The sequence below is a fragment of the Mytilus galloprovincialis genome, chromosome 12, assembly GCF_965363235.1.
Source record: "Mytilus galloprovincialis chromosome 12, xbMytGall1.hap1.1, whole genome shotgun sequence".
In the NCBI taxonomy this organism is placed as follows: Eukaryota; Metazoa; Mollusca; class Bivalvia; order Mytilida; family Mytilidae; genus Mytilus; species Mytilus galloprovincialis.
Window position 1 is genome coordinate 50,930,841 of NC_134849.1, and position 19,999 is coordinate 50,950,839.

At 32.2% G+C, this 19,999-nt stretch overlaps 1 protein-coding gene across 1 annotated transcript in view; it reads right to left on the reverse strand.

Moving 5' to 3' along the window:
• Positions 1 to 17,767, reverse strand: part of LOC143054138 (uncharacterized) — a 58,742-nt gene extending 40,975 nt beyond the window's left edge. Inside the window, exons 1-2 of the mRNA XM_076227049.1 lie at positions 17,612 to 17,767; positions 10,098 to 10,271 (exon numbers count right to left, since the gene is read on the reverse strand). Of these exons, the coding sequence (XP_076083164.1) occupies positions 10,098 to 10,271; positions 17,612 to 17,666 (229 nt within the window). The 5' untranslated portion in view covers positions 17,667 to 17,767. The remainder of the gene's footprint in view (positions 1 to 10,097; positions 10,272 to 17,611) is intronic.
• Positions 17,768 to 19,999: the final 2,232 nt, after the last annotated feature.

Consider the following 19,999-nt stretch of genomic DNA (forward strand, 5'->3'; position numbering starts at 1 on the left):
CTACGATTGTGAAAATGAACTGGCGTAATGGGGAGGTAATTTTGACGAAGTAGAATCCTGACTGTTTTGTAAATATCAAGATAAATCAATGAAATTTGGTTTTTTTAGAAAGTCATCTACAATTAGAGCAAAATATAACAAAACATTTGACTGTATATTCATGCACGCCTGAACAAACAGTATTACATTTTTTTTTATTATTAACAACAAACGAATACAAGGGGAACAACCCAAGTTTTTCTTTGATATTTTTTATACTAAAAGGAATAACTCAATGTCCTCACTCACTACTTTATTAGGTATAGTCTGTTTCATCAATTAACTAGTAAAGAACGAAATTATTTCTCTGTAATATTTTATACGACCGCACAAAGTTCCATCATGTCAAATTTGTTTGGTGAATTGATATTTTTTTGAAAGTAGTATGGGGGGGGGGGGGGGGGGTGGAGGATATTTTCGATTTTTTTTGGGAGGGTTCATTCTATTTTCTTCAAGATTATATAGAATATAGAGTTATTGTCACACAAGAAAAGTGGATGCCTTTAAATAACATTCAAAATCACTGAATAATCATTTCGCAGTTTACGAAGCAGATGTCTATTTATTCACACCATTTTGCTTTTGCCTTTTGATCTTTAATAGAAAAAATGGTTGGAATACGTATACAAACGAGAAAAAAGGTACTGAAAAAGAAGAATTGATGTTAAAAAATGTAAAAAAAATAATAAACATTGTTTTATATAATAAATTATTGACTTAATTGTAGATCGTACTCTGCTGAACTTTGCTGTTTACAGTTTTATTCTCTATCTATAATAATATTTTTAAAAAATAATAACCAAAAACCAAAAAAAAATTAAAAGGTAGCAACACAACAATGGGTTGTCTAATTCATCATTAAATTTCAGGGCGGATAGATCTCAACCTGATTAACATTTTTACCCATGTCAGATTTGCTCTAAATGCTAAATACTTTCAGAGTATAAGCCAAAAAGCTGCATTTTATCCCGTTATTATATTTTTAGCCATGTTGGTCATGTTAGTTGGCTGGTGGGGTAATCAGACACATTTTAAAAACTAAATATCCTAATGATGATTGTCGCCAAGTTTGGTTAAATTTGGCCCATTAGTTTTAGAGGGGAATATTTTTGTAAAAGTTAACGGACGACGGAGTGACGAGAAAAGCTTACTTTTCCTATTGGGCCAGATGAGGTAAAAAAGGGGGTAGATATCTGGAGTCTGCATCTCCCCTAAGACATGAGTAACTGAGTGGCTTCAATGAGGGTGGTAAAGGGGGCCCTGAACACGGAAAAAACGTGAGTGAGTGAAATAAAAGTCGCGAAAACGTTGCACGGAAAATAAAAATCAGAAAAAAACGAAGCACGGGAAATAAAATCGTAAATATTAACGTACAAAGTGAAATAACTTATTAATCAGCCGTTCTTGGAGATCGTGTAGTCATTATATAATGGACACTGTCACATGACCCTGCAGTCGACTTTTAGCGTCCGCTAGTTACAACTGATTTGAAAGAAAAATATAATTCATAATAATTAATTTGATAGCAATTTTAAACACAAAACAGAGTCATAATTTAAACAATCTCCGGACTGTCTTTGCAGAATTTAGTCCCGGTCTACGTTTAATTCAAATGTGGGACAAGCACGAGAAATTACGAGTACCGACTCGAAACACGGAAAATAAATAAAGGAGAACACGAGGCACGTACGTCGAACCAAACACGAGAAAACGAGAAATAAAACGTCAAAACACGAAAACACGTGAAATAAAATGGCCGAAAACGTTGCACGAAAATAACCCTTAACAACCCTCTTCAATAAAACCGTTATACACACACAATTTACAGAGAGGGTGTTCCCTTTTAGTAAGTTAAGGTAACAAATTCCTTGACCTAATAATTTACTAGTAGTACATACATGTAGATTACTTTCAACGGTATTCAAAACGTCATTACAGACACAAGCATAGCGTAAGATGGTGCACAGTTAAAAAAACCCAACAAATAACAATTGGGATCGAAAAAAACATCGACCATCAATCTTTCGATTCTTTAACCAGCACCCAAGCCACAAATACATGCAAAAGTTCTGTTCTGTTCATACAATCGTAACAAAATTCAAGAAATTCATATGTCTTTATATCCTCTACTGTAGAATCCCGACCTGCTTAGAAATTTGAATAATTGTGGTCATATATGAGAGTACTCAAAATTACTGGAAGCTAGTTGATTGATTGATTTTTAAACATCCAGTGCCAAATATTTATGAAAGTTCAGGACAAAAACACAATTTTACAATAATTTAAATACAACAGGGAGTTAAGTCCTGTAATAGGTGTCGTACAGGACGAAGGTCTGGAAATTTGAAAATGCCACGCATTGGAAAATGATGGATTATTGGATAGTAGCAGAAATTTTGCCTTTCAGTAGATCAACTACGAACTCCTCAAAGAGTGACATTCTCTCTACAACTAGGCATCGGATTAAATGTCCCCATTCTGACCAGACGTGACTGCGTATTTATACATCCTGCACAACCAAACGGACGACCAACATTGGCAAGGGTTTTATTGTTGGTCGAATGAAGACAAAGTGGAAGCTAGTTGAAAGCTTACAACAACTAATTAAAAAAATCATGTGTCTAAGTTGAGGTTCATTCAAGTTTTTGTTGATAGAAGTGAAATGATCTGAACCAAAGTTCTAGCTAATAGTTTCTATATAAGGTAAAATCATATAAAAACATTCAATTATATCCAACATTCCATTCACTAACGACGAGAGACTAGTGTACACACCGTTACAACATTCGATAATTAAAGAGTTTTGACAACTTCACTGGCGTTTATCTACAGATAATGTGTTATTATTTTTTTTTAACAAAAAAAAAAAAATACTTGTGAAAAATGTATGTGTAGGCATATGCCTAAAGTGCCTAACGGCAGCTACGCCCCTGCTAAAAATACCTCCAGTAAGTATTAGATGTAAGCTTCCCATATCTTATATTTACACAGAAACAATTAAAAAGATATTTTTTTCGTATCTCTTGTTTTGAAAAGAGCAATTAAATTTGATAAAACTGAAAAAGTGTCATTATCTCAAGTTTTCCAGATGCAGTAACACTTTCAACAGATGTTTTGTAGTTATTGATTTTGAGTGACATCCTTATTGCTTCTGTTTATCTGCTTTTGTATGGCAATATGAATATCTGTGCTACCTTGTCTTTTTCTGGTTTAATTGTCAAAATCTTAACTTTTCTTGGTTGATTAATGATAACACTTCTATGTAAGTATAAAAAACTTCGTTTCCGAAATGTACATATTAATATTGTCAAAAAGAAAATTTGCAGCTTTAATTATCTTATCATACGTCTAGTAGTAGTCCATCAGCTGGTAAGGTAAAATTTCAGTTCTGTGTTACACCCCAGGGTACCGCAATTTTTTGGTATAAATCTAAAGAGTAATGTCTGAAGAATATTTTAAGAGGTGTTAGACTTTTGAAAAAGTGTCCAAAAGGGGTTAAAAGGGGTCTTATTTAAGAGTATATCAAAATCTTTGTTTAACCCATATATACAGAAAAAAGAAAATGTAACCAAGTATTCGGTTCTATTTCTCTTATCAAATTGAACAAATCATATCTTATTAATACGGAGGCTAATTTTTATTTAATTTTTAAATCGTATAGGACCAAGAAAAAAAAAGGGGGAGGGTAATATCCAAAATTCATGATTTTGAATGAAACAAAGCATACATACTAGTTTTCTTGATAAAAAAGGTATATTTTTTACATTGAAACATAGAGCATCAAGTAACTAAAGGCAGTTGAACAAAATTCAAAGGTAAGAAAGGGAAAAAACATGGAATCAATGACTAACACAAACATAAGCAATGTACATCACAGTCATTAAAAAACACACACAGTACTAAAAAAATAAAAGAACTGTCAGGGTTTCAAGATCTATATTAAAGTTCGTTTAACAACAGAATCACCACATTTTAAGGTCACGAAGAAGGTCAATCCATAGAATCATCTTCATTTTCGTCAACGCCATCTACCGAATTATCATCACCATCATCTTCATCATCTTCGTCGTCATCGTTAGCCATATCAACGATTTGATTATTCTTTTGCTACAAGCAGTCGTACATTTGCAGCCATCTGTACAGGATAAACCTTGTCGAACAAATGAACATCTTTTGGTGGCACAACCAGCTTTACATGCACAGCTTATCAGTATCAATAAAGCATCTAACACTGGTGGTTGGTCTAGCTAATTGATGCTGATCAAATTGTTCTTAACAATCTAACCACGGTTGTTTGGCGATGGAACAGTGTTGTGTTGAAGAGCAGATTTCCAAATCTTTGCTTGAAAGTTGGCTCGTTTGATGTGCTTTAACATTGCATCTTTTGTTGGGGGCAGTAGATGATAATTGCACATTTATTAATCTGCATTTTGAAAAATAATTTTAGAACTGATATAATTCTGAAAATAGCAGGCCAATACTTCCACATCCGTGTCAGACGATTTTATACCAATGGAATCGTAACCTTTGTCAGGTACGTGTTTTGCATGTAGAAACATCTCTGTTGGCTTCTTCCTGTATGCGTAGAAGCTCAATGCATTCTATACTTGTCACTATTTCATTTTCAACATATATTTTGTGGCACATACTTCCATATGATACAGATAAAGTGGGACTATTATACTAATAGTATTAGTCTTAGTCTACCAACTGACAAAAAATTCTTCAATTGCCGAGGACAGGATTGTTTTGATCTAGAAATTGTCGTAATGATTTGACCTCCCAAGGACCTGCGATCCCGTTCTAAATTTTTATGGATATTGTGGGATACTGATCAGTGACAAAATCAATGCGGGGAGCTCTTTCAGAAACTAAAAGGGTGCTTTATTAAACAACAATTGCCAAATCAGAAAAAGTGCTTGGTATTCTAGTAAAGGATTGAATAGCTGCCGTACCATCAAATATCCACATGCTTTCCTCAGGAATGGCTTGCATTTGTTCAACGTCCTTTTCTTAAAGACCACCTAGGACAGATTTATTGCATATCAACGTTTGCAAGAGACCATGGAAGAGGACATAATTCAAACTGGAGTACCTCTCGTATATCCAACTGTCTAATCTGGGCTATGACATGCAGGCTACCAAAAATATTTTTATCTGCTTTCAGTATGATGCTGTTCTTATCAACCATTAACTGTTAACCTTGTATTTCCTTTGTTGAAAATGTAAGCAATGATTGTCTTTTGATTAGTTTGAAGGTATAAAAAATGAGAACGGGATCGCAGGTCCTTGGGAGGTCAAATCATTACGACAATTTATAGATCAAAACAGTCTTGTCCTCGGCAATTGAAGAAATTTTTGTCAGTTGGTAGACTAAGACTAATACTTGTACCAAGTCAGGAATATGACTGTTCTTGTCCATTCGTTTTTAATGCGTTTTGTTATTTGATTTTGCCATGTGATTATGGACTTTCCGAATTGATTTTCCTCTGAGTTCAGTATTTTTGTGATTTTACTTTTGACTTTTGAATAAGCCGTTCATTAATGACATTTTCTGATTCCGACTTTCGCTTTTCATACGCGTTTGGAAGGTCGCACCTTAAGTCCGAAGAAGCAACAGTACCCGAGGAAAAGCCAGATAACTGCTTAAATGTTTCAAACGGATTTGTCCACCTTTGCAGTGTCTGAACCAATTTTAATAGTCAGTTTCTTCTTGCTTCATTTGAGTTTTTCAAGTTCTTTTTGTGCGGATGTTTCAGCGTTAACAATTCCTGCCAAATCTCGACATTTTAATGATATTGAAGCTCTTTCATGTGCATTTAACAACCAACATTTAGTAAAACTTTGATTTTAACTAAAACCAACAATGCCACCTCTTGTTTTTGTATCTCTGTTCAATGTTTGCTCTATTGTTTGGTCAACTGGAGATCTAGAAAATCCATCAGAGCCAGGGCCGTAACTAGGGTTCTAATTCAGGAGAGGCAGGGGTTTGGGGGTCGCCGATTTTTTTTTCCTCAGTAAAATAGCTAGAAATGACCCGTTTTCCTTCGATTTCCTTACTCTAAGAGACATCAGTATTGCTTGAACCTGGAAACAATTTTTATGCAAAAACAAGCTGAGATTGCTGTTCTTGGTGAGCCAAGGCTCCGTCTTGAAGGTTGTAATTTGGCCTATAATTATTAACATTAAATACATTGTGACCACGGATTTTTAGTTCACCTGGCCGAAAGGGGTAATATTGTTCATCAGGTCAAGATCTATCTGCCCTGAAATTTTCAGATGAATCAGACATTTCGTTGTTGGGTTGCTGCCCCTGAAATGGTAATTTTAAGGAAATTTTGCTGTTTTTGGTTATTATCTTGAATATTATTATAGATAGAGATAAACTGTAAACAGCAATAATGTTCAGCAAAGTAAGATCTACAAATAAGTCAAATGACCAAAATGGTCAGTTGACCACTTTAGGAGTTATTGCCCTTTATAGTCAATTTTTAACCATTTTTCGTAAATCTTAGTAATCTTTTAGAAAAATCTTTTTCTCTGAAACTACTGGGCCAAATTTAACCAAACTTGGCCATAATCATCATTGGTGTATCTAGTTTAAAAAATATGTCTGGTGCCCTGGCCAACTAACCAAGATGGCCGCCATGGCTAAAAATAGAACATGGGGTAAAATGCAGTTTTTGGCTTATTACTCAAAAACCAAAGCATTAAGAGCAAATCTGACAGGAAGTAAAATTGTTGATCAGGTCACGATCTATCTGCCCTGGAATTTTCAGATGAATCGGATAATGGGTTGTTAGGTTGCTGCCCCTGAATTGGTAATTTTGAGAAAATTTTGCTGTTTTTTTGTTATTATCTTGAATATTATTATAGATAGATAATAAACTGTAATAGCAATAATGTACAACAAAGTAAGAACTAAAAATAAGTCAGTATGACCTAAATAGTCAATTGACCCCCTAAGGAGTTATTGCCCTTCATAGTCAATTTTAAACAATTTTCTTAAAATTTGAAGATTTTCAATAATATTTTCCACAGAAAGTACTGTTATAGATAGAGATAATTGTAAGCAGCAAGAATGTTTAGTAAAGTAAGATCTACAAACACATCACCATCACCAAAACACAATTTTGTCATGAATCCATCTGTGTCCATTGTTTAATATTCACATACACCAAGGTGAGCGACACAGGCTCTTTAGAGCCTCTAGTTTTCTTTATATGGCTAAAAATTACCCGTTTTTCTTCGATTTACTTACTTTAAGAAACATCAGTAAAATGGAAGCAATTTTTATGCAAACAATTATTACCTGTATAACTATTTCAAGATATTTTGTTTTAGAAATCAAACTGGTAAGTTAAAAAAACCATATAAAGCAACTAAGATCATGGAACGCAAGATAATTTTTTTTATCGAGGACCATGAATTTCAATATTGTTGAAAGCTCAACAGACATGTATATAACTAAAAACAGGGACTTTAAATACAGTCTAGTATATACTTAGTATAGAAATTCCCTGCTACAACGAATGGGGGTGTTTAGCTGCTAAGGCATGGACCATAATGTTCTCGTACGATCGGGAGAAGCGGTTAAAACAGCTGATTCAGCCGGTAACGAATTCCCGATATCATACAAGATTCACAATTTAAAGGGAACTCCCTCTGCTCAATTGAGCCCCTAAATAAATGTGAATAGTTAAGTTTTATTCAAAAATATGTGTTCTGAAACGGTTCACTTTCGATCAAAAATCCGGAAAATGACGCATATCACGTATCATGATAACACTGTTAAAACTGTAAACTTGTGTTGTTTATAAAATAAATTCAAGTTCTTGGTGTACATATTGTCAATATTGCACATTATTACTTCAAAAAAAAAAAATTGGTGTAGAAAATTCAGGGCAGGCAACTGCCTCCCCTGCCTCATAGGTAGTTACGGCCCTGAGAGCTTCTCTAAACACAAAAACAACCAGATGAAAGATATTCATGCGCATCAGGATGGATATTTTGCATATGAAGCAAATAGACTGACATGTATCGGGAATAGTTTTGACGGTCATATGCAAAAAACTGAATGCAAACAAAGTAACAAAATCCTTTGACAATATGTACAACATTTAAAAAAAACAAGACTAAATTCATTGAACAGTGAAGCAATATATCCAAGCAAGAAGGAAAGAAAATGGGAAAAAACACTACTATCAAAGGAGGAACAATGTATACATTACGAAAAGCAAATAAATAGTAACCAGACGGTATGTCAAATTGACATAGTTTTGTGCCAAAGAAAGTAAAAAGTCTTAACAAATTCCCCAACTGACTATTTGAACTTCTTTCAAAGCAATGTTTGTCTATTAAATGACTTAACAATATTAACTCAATCGCGACATAGCTAAAACACAAAATGTAAACAAGCACACCTTTATTGAGTTCGAGAGTGCACCCTTTCAGAACGCAAAAGAAAATAACTTTTATTTGTCATTTTTTTCATAAATATTTTTTTACACATTTACTATATAAAATAATTTGTCTCACAAAAACAACATACTCGTCAATTTAATGTTTGTTTTCAGTTGCAAATTAATAAGCTAAAGTGCTTATGTGTGCACTCAGGTATGAATATATTATCGACTGAATCGAAGACGGTAATGTGATGATTTCCGGTATTTCACGAGTATTTGCACGTACATATGTTTTATTGAATAATTCATATTTTAGACGATATATAAATACTGCAAATAGTTTAAACATTGCATACCGGTCAATTTTAAATTTTAATTCACAAAAACGGATAATTGCATTACGAATTTCTTTATGAAATGAGAAAATATGCCTTAATTTTAACCCAAAAAATCGGATTGTTTGTAATGTAAATAAACATTTTTTTTAAACAAAAAATCTTCAGAGTTACATTAAATATGACAGTTTTATATCTGTTTTAGTTGTTTAAACCTATAATTTTTTTTTTAATCGCTTTATATTAAAAATTTTAATTAAAAATTACTTAGTCGTGATAGCTAAATGAGGGGACCATTGAAAGGGACGTTTTTAAACCTCTTTTGGACACTTTTTTTTAGTCTAACACCTTGTATTTTATCATTAAGATAATGAAGTTGAATACTATCTTAAAAAATCGCGGTACCCTGGGGTGTAACACAAACTCCTTAACTAGAGCGCTTTTGAAAACTAGCTGATGGACTATAGGTATATCTGGCATATTTACCTCTCTCAACTAGAAAAGAAGGCTGCGGTTTTTTTATTTTGCGCCTGTCCCAAGTCAGAAGCCTGTTGTTCAGTGGCTGTCGTGTTTCTTGAATCTCAGTATTTTTTATATACTTTTATAGATTTAGACCGTTGGTTTTCTGTTTGAATTGTTTTACACGAGTCACTTAGGGACCCTTTATAGCTCGCTGTTCGATGTGACCCAAGGGTCCATGTTGAAGGCCGTATTTTGACCTATAATTGTTAACTTTTTATGCATTGTGACAAGGATGGAGAGTTGTCTCATTGACACTCATACCACATCTTATTTGTTTTTGTATGACTAGCAGCATATAGATAGTCAATCAAAATTTAAAAACAACCATTTAAATAAATAAGAATACTTTTGTCTGGTAAAAAAGATTGTCTAGATTGTGTGAAAGTGTAGTGTTAAGAGTCAAAACTAAAACAACAGTTAATTCCACTGTTTTTGTATGTTTCATTTCTAAAAGTTAATGATAAGTGATTTGATAATAGTAAAGAAACTGCTAGTAGTTAAAAGCACTGATAGATTAGCGTTGGAACACTGTCATCCGATAACATATTCTTGTTGTTATAAGATAGCAGATCTACAATGGTAGTTAAAAGAAGTCTGATCCTTATTCGAACAGCTGTAAACCATATAAGAAATGAATAGATTTAATTGATAATTCTTATTTCAACTCAGCTAAATAAAAATATCATATCTGTTTGAACTATGCATTAATATTGTTAGCACCTGACTTAACTGTTATTACGACATCATCTAGTTTGACTTACAACGACAGCGCGTTGTTCACTTCTACAGCTCTTACCTGCGCAACACTGAGTATTACAACTTTGTGTTTGAATACTGTCTACACCACAATTCCAAATAATAAGACAACAATATTTTTCTCTTGTTCGTGTTCCTCCACCACAAGTTCTTGTACAGCTGCTCCAACTTGTAACAGTCGAAGATTCATACCAATCACAGGTTTTGACGACAACTGTAAATATAATTTCATTATAATTAAACTTGTACTGCCTATCATACATTCATTACGAGTCTCAGTAAAAATGGTACTTAAAAGCTTTATTTTATTCAAGTCGATGGTAGCACACATATTCTTGGACATGAATAAATAGATATGATAAATTGTAGTCTTGGAAGATTTTTTAGTTGTTATATATTGGCTTTGATGTAGCATCTGTAACTGTGAATACTCTTAGATCTGTACTCTGTGTATTTTGTCTTTATGTAAGTTGTTTAATTTTTTTGCTCCGTGCAGATCGGATAAGCTCAGCTATTTTCAACTCATTTTTAGAGTTTAATATTCTTTATTTGTGTTGTAACACCACTGTACCAGGTTAGGGGATAGTTGCAAACATGTTCAACCCAGCCATATTCTATACCTGTCTTTCCCAAATCAGGTGCCTATTCAATGGTTGTCGTTGATTGCTGCATGTACGTCTTAATGTGCTTTTGTTTCTTGTTTTGTCATAAATCGCGTTTTTTTTATTTGAATTGTTTCACATTTTTCTATGATGGTCTTTTTGTATCTGGTTATGATGTAAAATTCATTGCTGATGGCTGCAGAGTTATCTTTAGTTGCCTAAAGCCGCTTCTTTTGGATTCTTTCTATTGAATAGTTGTCTAATTAACAATCACAGTACATCGCTTTATGTTATCATATCTAAACAGTGCTTCTTATATTATAAAAATGAGCAATACTGTGTATTTTTTCATTCTTGTTTTATGTTTATTGTTACAGTGTTTTGTTTTGTGGTTCACTGACATTTTGAATACATAATCATTTTCATTCAAGAACATTTTATATATGTATTCAATATGTATACTTTGAACGACTTCCAAACAAATCGCATCGCTCTCCAACAACAATCCGGTGCTTATATACATATAAGGTGTCATACCACCAATTACTCCCTCAAATTTAGAACGTATGTGAAAGTAGGCCTACTCGGACAAAAAATAGTGCATTTGATGTCAATGTTCACCTAAACTAACCAACAAATTTGCAGAAATGAAAGTTTTGTTGAAAGAGAAATATATTAAGACCATTTTGAGCCAAAATTTACCTGTCTATGAGTTTGCATTAAAAATTGAGGATTAATGCGCTCCATAGTATACTAATTTAAGATTTCCAGAAAACCAGGGGTTATTTTTAGTGGTACCTCCTTTCGGAAGCTCTCTGCTTTCTTATATGATTTTGAATGTATGTTGAAAATTGGCATGCAGAAAGGTGACACCTGTACGATTCAGGATATACCTAGTCTCTATGAAGTTAAACTTAAGGTAAAATATTTAGAAAGCTGTGAAAATTGCAAAATTTGGTTGAACAGATAGGGACTTTTAATTGGTGGTGTGACACCTATAATAAGTCAGTTTGGTGAACAAATTCCTACTTGATATACTATAAATTAATTGAAATGAGAATTTTCACTTACTCGGCACATAAAAAACAAAAAATATCCAAACGGCGTGAATAGAGTATCCTTTCATTTCATGTTTTCTCACATTAAATTAAACATTTAAAAAAATGTTTTTTTCGGCCATTTTCATGTTAAATACGTATCATGTCTCATGATCTCTCCTTGTCATATCAGTGTTTGAAGTTTCATTTACTTGAATGTTCATTAATCGAAGTGGAAATAGTTCTTTGTTTGAACCTTAAGGAGTTTATAATAATATTTTATTCAATAAAATATCAAGCATATTTATAATTACAATACACAATATATACGATACACAAAGACAAATTGAATACTAGTCTAACACATATATGGTAAAATATATTGGCATTATTATGAATGCAGTATCCTTAAGTGTATGAAAAAAAAAATGCTGATATTTTATCAGGGTTAACCCATGAAATACTAGTCATGATTGTGTTTTAAACGTTCAACTACAATCTAAATCAACATCTAGTTAAAGCCCGTCACATTTTCACGTTGCTATCCCAACTTATGATCAGGAACCACGATCAAAGTGTTCATATGTTATATCATGATTTTTATTTTGCATTTGGAAGTTTAGGTGAAACAGCAAATCTTTGATTACTTCTGTAAATTTATTCTGAAGTTTTACAAACTCGTGACATTAAAGCTTAACGTTTTTATAGACACTTGCTCATTGTTATATATACTGTGTCCTCTTTTGAGAGATTTTATGTATTTATGTCATTTGTCTGCTGTCTAGTTGACGTATACAAGTGCCGTATGTAAATCTCTTTTAGTTTCATATACAAATTAAAAAGGGAAGAAGACAAAGTATGTGGTATAAAATAACCTAAATACTTTGGGTAACTTTATATATAGACTTCGAATTACATTTTGTGGGAAAGTATTGCAATGCATCTGAAAATGTGAAAACAGTTTTACTATGATACGGTTGTCAACGATTGAAAGGCTCAAATATTAAAAAAATCAAGTCTGAATTTGGTATAGAAAACTATTTCACTGTATTACCTTTTGAATAAACACAAAAAATGATGTAAGCAGTAGGTCCGAAAAGCCCAAATATGATCCCCTATTTTGACAATATGTTTATCAAATTACATAGCTGACTTTTAAAAATACTTAGAGTGTAAAACCTGCATTCACTGTTCCGTGGACCAACTGTCACAAAAATACCTATTTTGGGTTTTATTTGTGTTGTAAACATATGGTCCTTGTCGAATATGCTCGGCAGAAGATGCAGTGCAGGATTTAATAATGTTCTCCATGAAAAAATGTCCACCGGACACATTTTGACAATATTTACTTATTTAAATGTGTCCTGGACACAATTTTCTATGAAAACATGTCATCAGGTGTGAAAAAGTGTCAATGAACATGGACATTATTCACTACCATAATATTGTCCATGTGCAGGCCTGGGGTAATGGTAATTTGTAATTGTAATGCATTGTAATATTACTTTTTTTGGATGTAATGCAAAGTAATTTGTAATGCACATTTTCTGCATTACAATTACATGTAATGTAATGATTACTTTAGTTAAAAATTGATGTAATGCCTCCATTACAGTACATTACTTTTCATTACAAATTGGTAAAACTGAAGAATATTGTATAATAAAAATAAAATATTAACAAAAACAAAAGAAAGTATGGAATAAAATTTTTGTCACAGTTAATTACTGTATTAAATAAATTACATCAATCTTTAAAACACACATTAAGGTAAGAAATATAAAATTGTAAAAAATATCAAGTCTTTGATCTTGGTTTCTGATATTTGTTTAATATGATATGGGAATATTTTGGTGTTAGGTGGTCTTTGAAAAATCTTATAAAAAAAATTATCACACAAAACTATATAGATCAATGAAAAAAATATGAAGATGAAAATTACATAATTCTATACACACCTTACATGTATTTCAATGAAATATTGAATATATCAAACAACATTTTTAAACCAAACTGTGGTTTGGGTCCTGTCTGTTTTGTTATTTCACCTAATTAATATCACAATGTTTTTATTGCAATCAAATCTTCTCAACTTATGTTTGTCCTCACAGAACCCTTAGGCATTTCACAAGATAATCCTTTAATGACACATTTATTATATCCCTTTGAAATCCTTAATGATGTCTTAATGATTAAGTGATCAATGTTAATAACAAAATTATATGATAATTTATTTATTTTTTACCACCACCTAAGAAACTTAAAAGTGACTTTTTCAGTTTCATGCCTCCTACTACTCAATCAAAGGGTATAGACACAGGTAAGGTGCAGTACATGATGTTGACATCTACTTGTCTGAGCCATGTGAAGAAATTTCAATCAATGCACTGGAATAATGGAAGTCAAATTCAGTGTGCCTTTCTTCTTTGGTTAATACAGCTATCAAGTATTTAGCCATTTCCCACACATAAGCTCCTGTAGAAAGGCTTTTAAGTATTGCCAGAAAGGTGTACAGAACTTATCGCTGTTCTCTTAATGGCATAACATTTAAACCACTTATGATGATAAAGTGCAATGGACATATTAATTAACCAGTATTTGAAGTCTATGTCCCTAACACTGTATACATACATGTATGTACATATACCTCTGTTTTTGAAATGCTTTTTGTTTTTATATTGAAAAAGTAATGTGTAATGTAATGCATTACACAGGCAAAGTAATTGTAATGTAATGCATTACATGTGAGAAAAAATGTAATTGTAATTGTAATTGTAATGGAAAAATCACAAAGTAATTGTAATGTAATGCATTACATTGCAATGTAATGGCCCCAGGCCTGTCCATGTGGACTTTTCTTCAGAGGACATTGTGTCCGCCAGGATATTTTTTGATATGATTAAAGTATTAAAAGATATCCATTGCCTTGTTTATATTACTGGACGCAATTTAACTTTAATTACGATCTTGACTTAATTGTTACTTTGACATAAACATTGTCTCATTGGCATTCATACCATCCTTATCTTCATATCTATATCTTTTAATAATTATATACATGTATAATTCAAACTCAAATAAGTAACAGATGCTGTTCAGTTTTATTTTCCTTGGAGGACACAATTTAATGACATTCACTACGAAAATTTGTTCTGCAGATGGACCATATTTCGTAACTGTTGCTGTAAAATGCTGTCCACTTAGGAGACAATATTTCCTTGCAACGGACATTATTTATTTTCTATTGCCTTCTTCTCTGACATAATAAATATAGTAAAGTTTTTCATGTTTGATTTTACACTTCCTTCTTATTGTCATTCTTTCATAGTCATTAACTTTTGGAATTTCTTAGAACTTAAATTTCTCTATATTCACTTCCATCCATTATGTATTTGTTTACATTCGTATATTGATCAATTTCTCATCAGTCTTTCATATTTTAATTAAAATTCAAGTATGATAAAACTTTGTAATGACCTTTGTATTACTTCCCTTGGAGGACACAATTTAATAGCAACTACTATTAAAATTTGTCCTGTGAGTGGACACTAATTCATATTGTTAGCAGTATAAATCAGTCCTTTTGAAGGACACCATTACATGGCAATGGACATTATTAAATACCAAATTTCAATGAAAAACTGTCCACATGGACACTTTTCACAGAACACTATTGTGTCTTACATAGTAGTCATAGGCTGGATGTTTAACGTGGTAGATTAAAATTTTAGTATAAATCAATCAAAAAGAGTTCAGTTGCGGTTTATTTAACAAAGATGAATTTGCCGATGAATTTCATTACATATTCAATTGCCTTTTCTTCAATAGTTAGAGACAAAAGTTATTAACTGCAGGGACATTAAAAGTAAAAATGTTTTCAGTTGATAAAAGATCTTAATTCTAAAGGGAAACAATTCTATGAAAGTTAAACTGTATTTGAAGTATCCTTTCGTGGATCCGTTAGCATACATATGAATATAGTTTGACTTCTATGCTCATTTTTGTAAATTATTTTGAGCCTACCATAGTATACTGGGCTTCTGAAATACAACCAGTGTTCTTGGTTTCTATTAGTAAGCTCGTCGATTTGTCAAAAAAGGTATAGGGCACGGTTATTTACATGCAGGGGGTCAGAGGAAAAAAATGTAAAAATTAGAGTTATTTAAATTAGTTTTCAAGTTGTGACCATTTGAAACTGTTTTTTATTACAATTTTCCAGTAAACTTCTATACCATACCCCTATGTTCTATTTTTAGCCAAGACGATAATGTTGGTTGGATTACAGGGTCATCGGATACATTTTTCAATCAAGATACCCTATTGAAAATTTGGGCTAAGTTTAATTCTATTTGGCACAGTTGAAAAAGTGGAGGAGATTTTTGTAACTAAACTTATCATAGATACCAGGATGAAATAGATTACATAAATTTACGAAAAAATGGCAATTACTTCTTAAGGGGTCAATTGACAATTTGGTCGTATTGACATATTTGTAGATGGTACTTTGCGGAATATTTTTGCTGTCTACAGTTAATATATATCTATAATAATGTTTAAGATACTAACACACAAAAAAAAACCCTCAAAAAACCTGCAAATTTTTTTTAAATTAGCAATTCAGGGAAAGCGACCATTTAACGGTTTGTCTGATTTGTCTGAAAATTTCAGGAAAGATATATTTTGACTTGATGAATACCCATATAAGCTATGTTCTTTATGCTATAGTTTCAGAAATATAAGCCAAGCTTCTACTTCTTGTTTTTCTTTTGCCATGGTGACAATTCTTTGTGATAGGAAGTGTCATCGAATCATTATTTTGAATTTACCAAAATTATGAAAAAATTACTATTAATGGCAATGACCCCTTATGGGGTCAATTGACAATTTTGATCAAGATGACTTATTTGTACATCTTAATTTGCTGAACAATTTTGCTGTTACAGTTCATCTCTATCTATTATGATATTCAAGATAACCAAAAACTGCATGCAACATTTCTTTTAAACTACCAATTCAGGGACACAACCCAACAACGGACTATCTGATGCGTCTGAAACTTTCAGTGCAGGTAGATCTTCATCTAATGAGCGGTTTTACAGAGGAGAAGATTTTTGTAAAAGTTAACGGACGACGACGGATGCAAAGTGATGAGAAAAGCTCACTATGATCTTTTAGGCCAGGTGAGCCCAAAAAAAGGAAACAACAAATATAAGTATCTATAATATAAGTATCTATGACTATTTCGGATAACAGATATGCCTTCATCAGTGTGATCATGATGATGTAAAATGAGTCATATCAATCTGTTCTGAATTACTTTAACTTAATATAAATTATATACCACATCTTCTTCAAGTTCTTATTTATATACTAGAAATCTGCAAATATGCGGTAGCCAATGTTTATTCTTCCCTCAGTGGTGATTCGAACCCCTTAATCTGAAACATCGTGGCAACAACGCTTGCACTGTGTCTACAGCCCCAAGACCACCTCCCAACTAGGCTTTATATGTAAATACACACACACAGCCAATATAGCATGTATTAAGATAATATAACAGTCGCTCTCCCCTTACACACTTCACACTGACCAGTGTTATAATGTGATTTGGACAAATACAATTTTAGAAATAGGAATTAGAATATACAAACTAAATAGATAAATGATTTTTTTTTAAAAATATAACCGTTAGAGCCAATTTGATTATTTTGGCTCTGAAAAATTAGTCAAAAAATAAAGTTAAGATACGCGTACATTTTTCAGTATATATAATCATTTACAACATATTTAGCCAAACTAATAAAAGTGAGTTTAAGGTTTGAAAAACATATGATAAAGTTTTTAAGGTCAACTTTCGTCTGGTAAACAATTAAAAGGTTTATAACTGAAACTTTATACTTTATATTTTAACTAACCTGGTACACAGAATATGAATATTAAACAAACTATATGAATATTGTATTCTTTCATCTCAGTTGTTTTATATGATAAAGCACAGATATATGTTTATCCAACATGTTTTTGTGACCGGTATATTTTGCTACATGTAATTTAATAAAACAATACTCTTTCTGTTCAGTGCTTCAGGTTTAAGATAAATGAATCAAATCGAATGGAAACATTTCAATGGTTTCTATTATTCTATTATTTCATTTCATTATTGACACCGTTGAAGCGTGTAGTCACTTGTCAAATAACTATAATGTATTAAGACAACGCGTTAACCGTTTAAACACAAATTTAACAATTCATATTTCACCCTTTTATATATAGACGGTTTCAGTTCTTTATACTACCACAGAAACAAAATCTAATACAGGTCCCCTCACCAGAACCCCTTGATATCATAAACGTTAATAACAGAGGCCAACAAATACAGAATCATTTTAACATTTTGACTAATGAGAATGTAAATATCTGCAATACAATTAAGGTAGGTAAAAGTTAGATGCTGAATACTATTTTGGTCATCAAACAACTCTATGTTATATATATTTCACAAAAGAAAGGCTTTGCTCGGTTATGGTCAAAGGTTACTGGGTTAAAAGGTCGCAAGTAGAAATTTTTGTGAATTTCCAAACAACAAGTATGTAATACTTCACCAATGGTTCTCTTAATAATGGTCAACGGTTGATACGGTGCTTTTTGTCCGCGATTTGCTTTTTGTCCGCTTTTGCTTTTTGTCCGATTATTTTGCTTTTTGTCCGATACTTTTGCTTTTTGTCCGTTGCTTTTTGTCCGTTTTGCTTTTTGTCCGATAATTTTGCTTTTTGTCCGATACTTTTGCTTTTTGTCCGTTGCTTTTTGTCCGTTTTGCTTTTTGTCCGATAATTTTGCTTTTTGTCCGACACTTTTGCTTTTTGTCCGTTGCTTTTTGTCCGTTTTGCTTTTTAGCTCACCTGGACCATAGGACTAAGTGAGCTTTTCTCATTTTCTCATTATTCGTCGTCGTCATTAATTTTTACAAAAATCTTCTCTTCTGAAACTACTGGCAAAATTAAAGCAAACATGGCCAAAATCATCCTTAGGGTTTTTAGTTTCAAAAAAGTATCCGATGACCCCGCCCAATAATTAAGATGGCCGCAATGTCTAAAAGAAGAGCATCGCATAAAATGTAGATTTTGGCTTATATATCTGAAACAAAACCATAGAGACAATCTAACAAGGGATAAGAACATTTCGCCTCATAAAATAATGTGGACCAGTCAGAACTTTTCATGTGGGACAATATGAGCTCTTAATTTAACTTATTCGTATGATTATCATATATAATATTTAGCGCGGTTAAACATCAATTTAGAATTTCAATAACGAAACCATCACTCAAGGATTATTTGATTTGATAAATTTCTAAACTATTCTAAAGTTTCGAGCATATAAAAAAGAAGATGTAATATGATTGCCAATGAATGCTAAAAAATATTTACAGTGTAATTTCACCCCCCCCCCCTACTTACAATGTGAGGCATTAAACAAGGAGAAATAAATTTGGAAGGGGTATAAAAATTATTGGCAAGTAACCCACTGTTATCACTAGGGACTAATAACGAAAATCAAGGGACAATAATTGTGGTCTCCGACGAAATCATTGAAATTTAAAATCTGAGCAACAAGAACCAATGCAACTGTGATGATGTATGGTTAACTGGAAGAGTAAGATAATCCTGCTCCGTCCATTAAGTTTTAAAAAGTCATGTATTAAACTCAAACTCTCGAACACGTTGTCTTGGAAGATCTTTATTCCAACGGGGTCCTTAATAGTTGCTTTTTGATAATCCTATAAGGAGTTTATAATTTAACTCCTTGCGAACACTTTCATAAGGAACGAAAATTCCCATCTGCATCTTTTTGAAAAGATTGCAAATATTGTTTAAATTAAATAGGGTATCCCATTTCAAACCCAGCGTCTCGGAAAATCTCATTTTAGGGCACTAGACAATGATTAAATGTAGTAATTCGATAATAATACATGGATTTCTCGCGAAAACATCGTTAAGGCGAAATTTAAAGTTTGTCTTGGCTGATTGAAGAAATTTCACAATAAAAACTGAAACGCAAAAACGCAAAAACGCATAAAGATGTTTATTCAGGACAATAACTTATATAAAACAACAGCAGAAATACATATAATGTATCACCAATGGAGGTTGTAAAATACTGTAGGTGATACTTAAACGTAATGTTCTATTTAATTTTTTTTTGTAGTTAAGGGGACTGGAGGGTATTAATCCATTATTTTTTAAATATACATGTAGGATTTTGCTTGTTTTTCTATAGATGAACTTTTATCATATACTAAATAG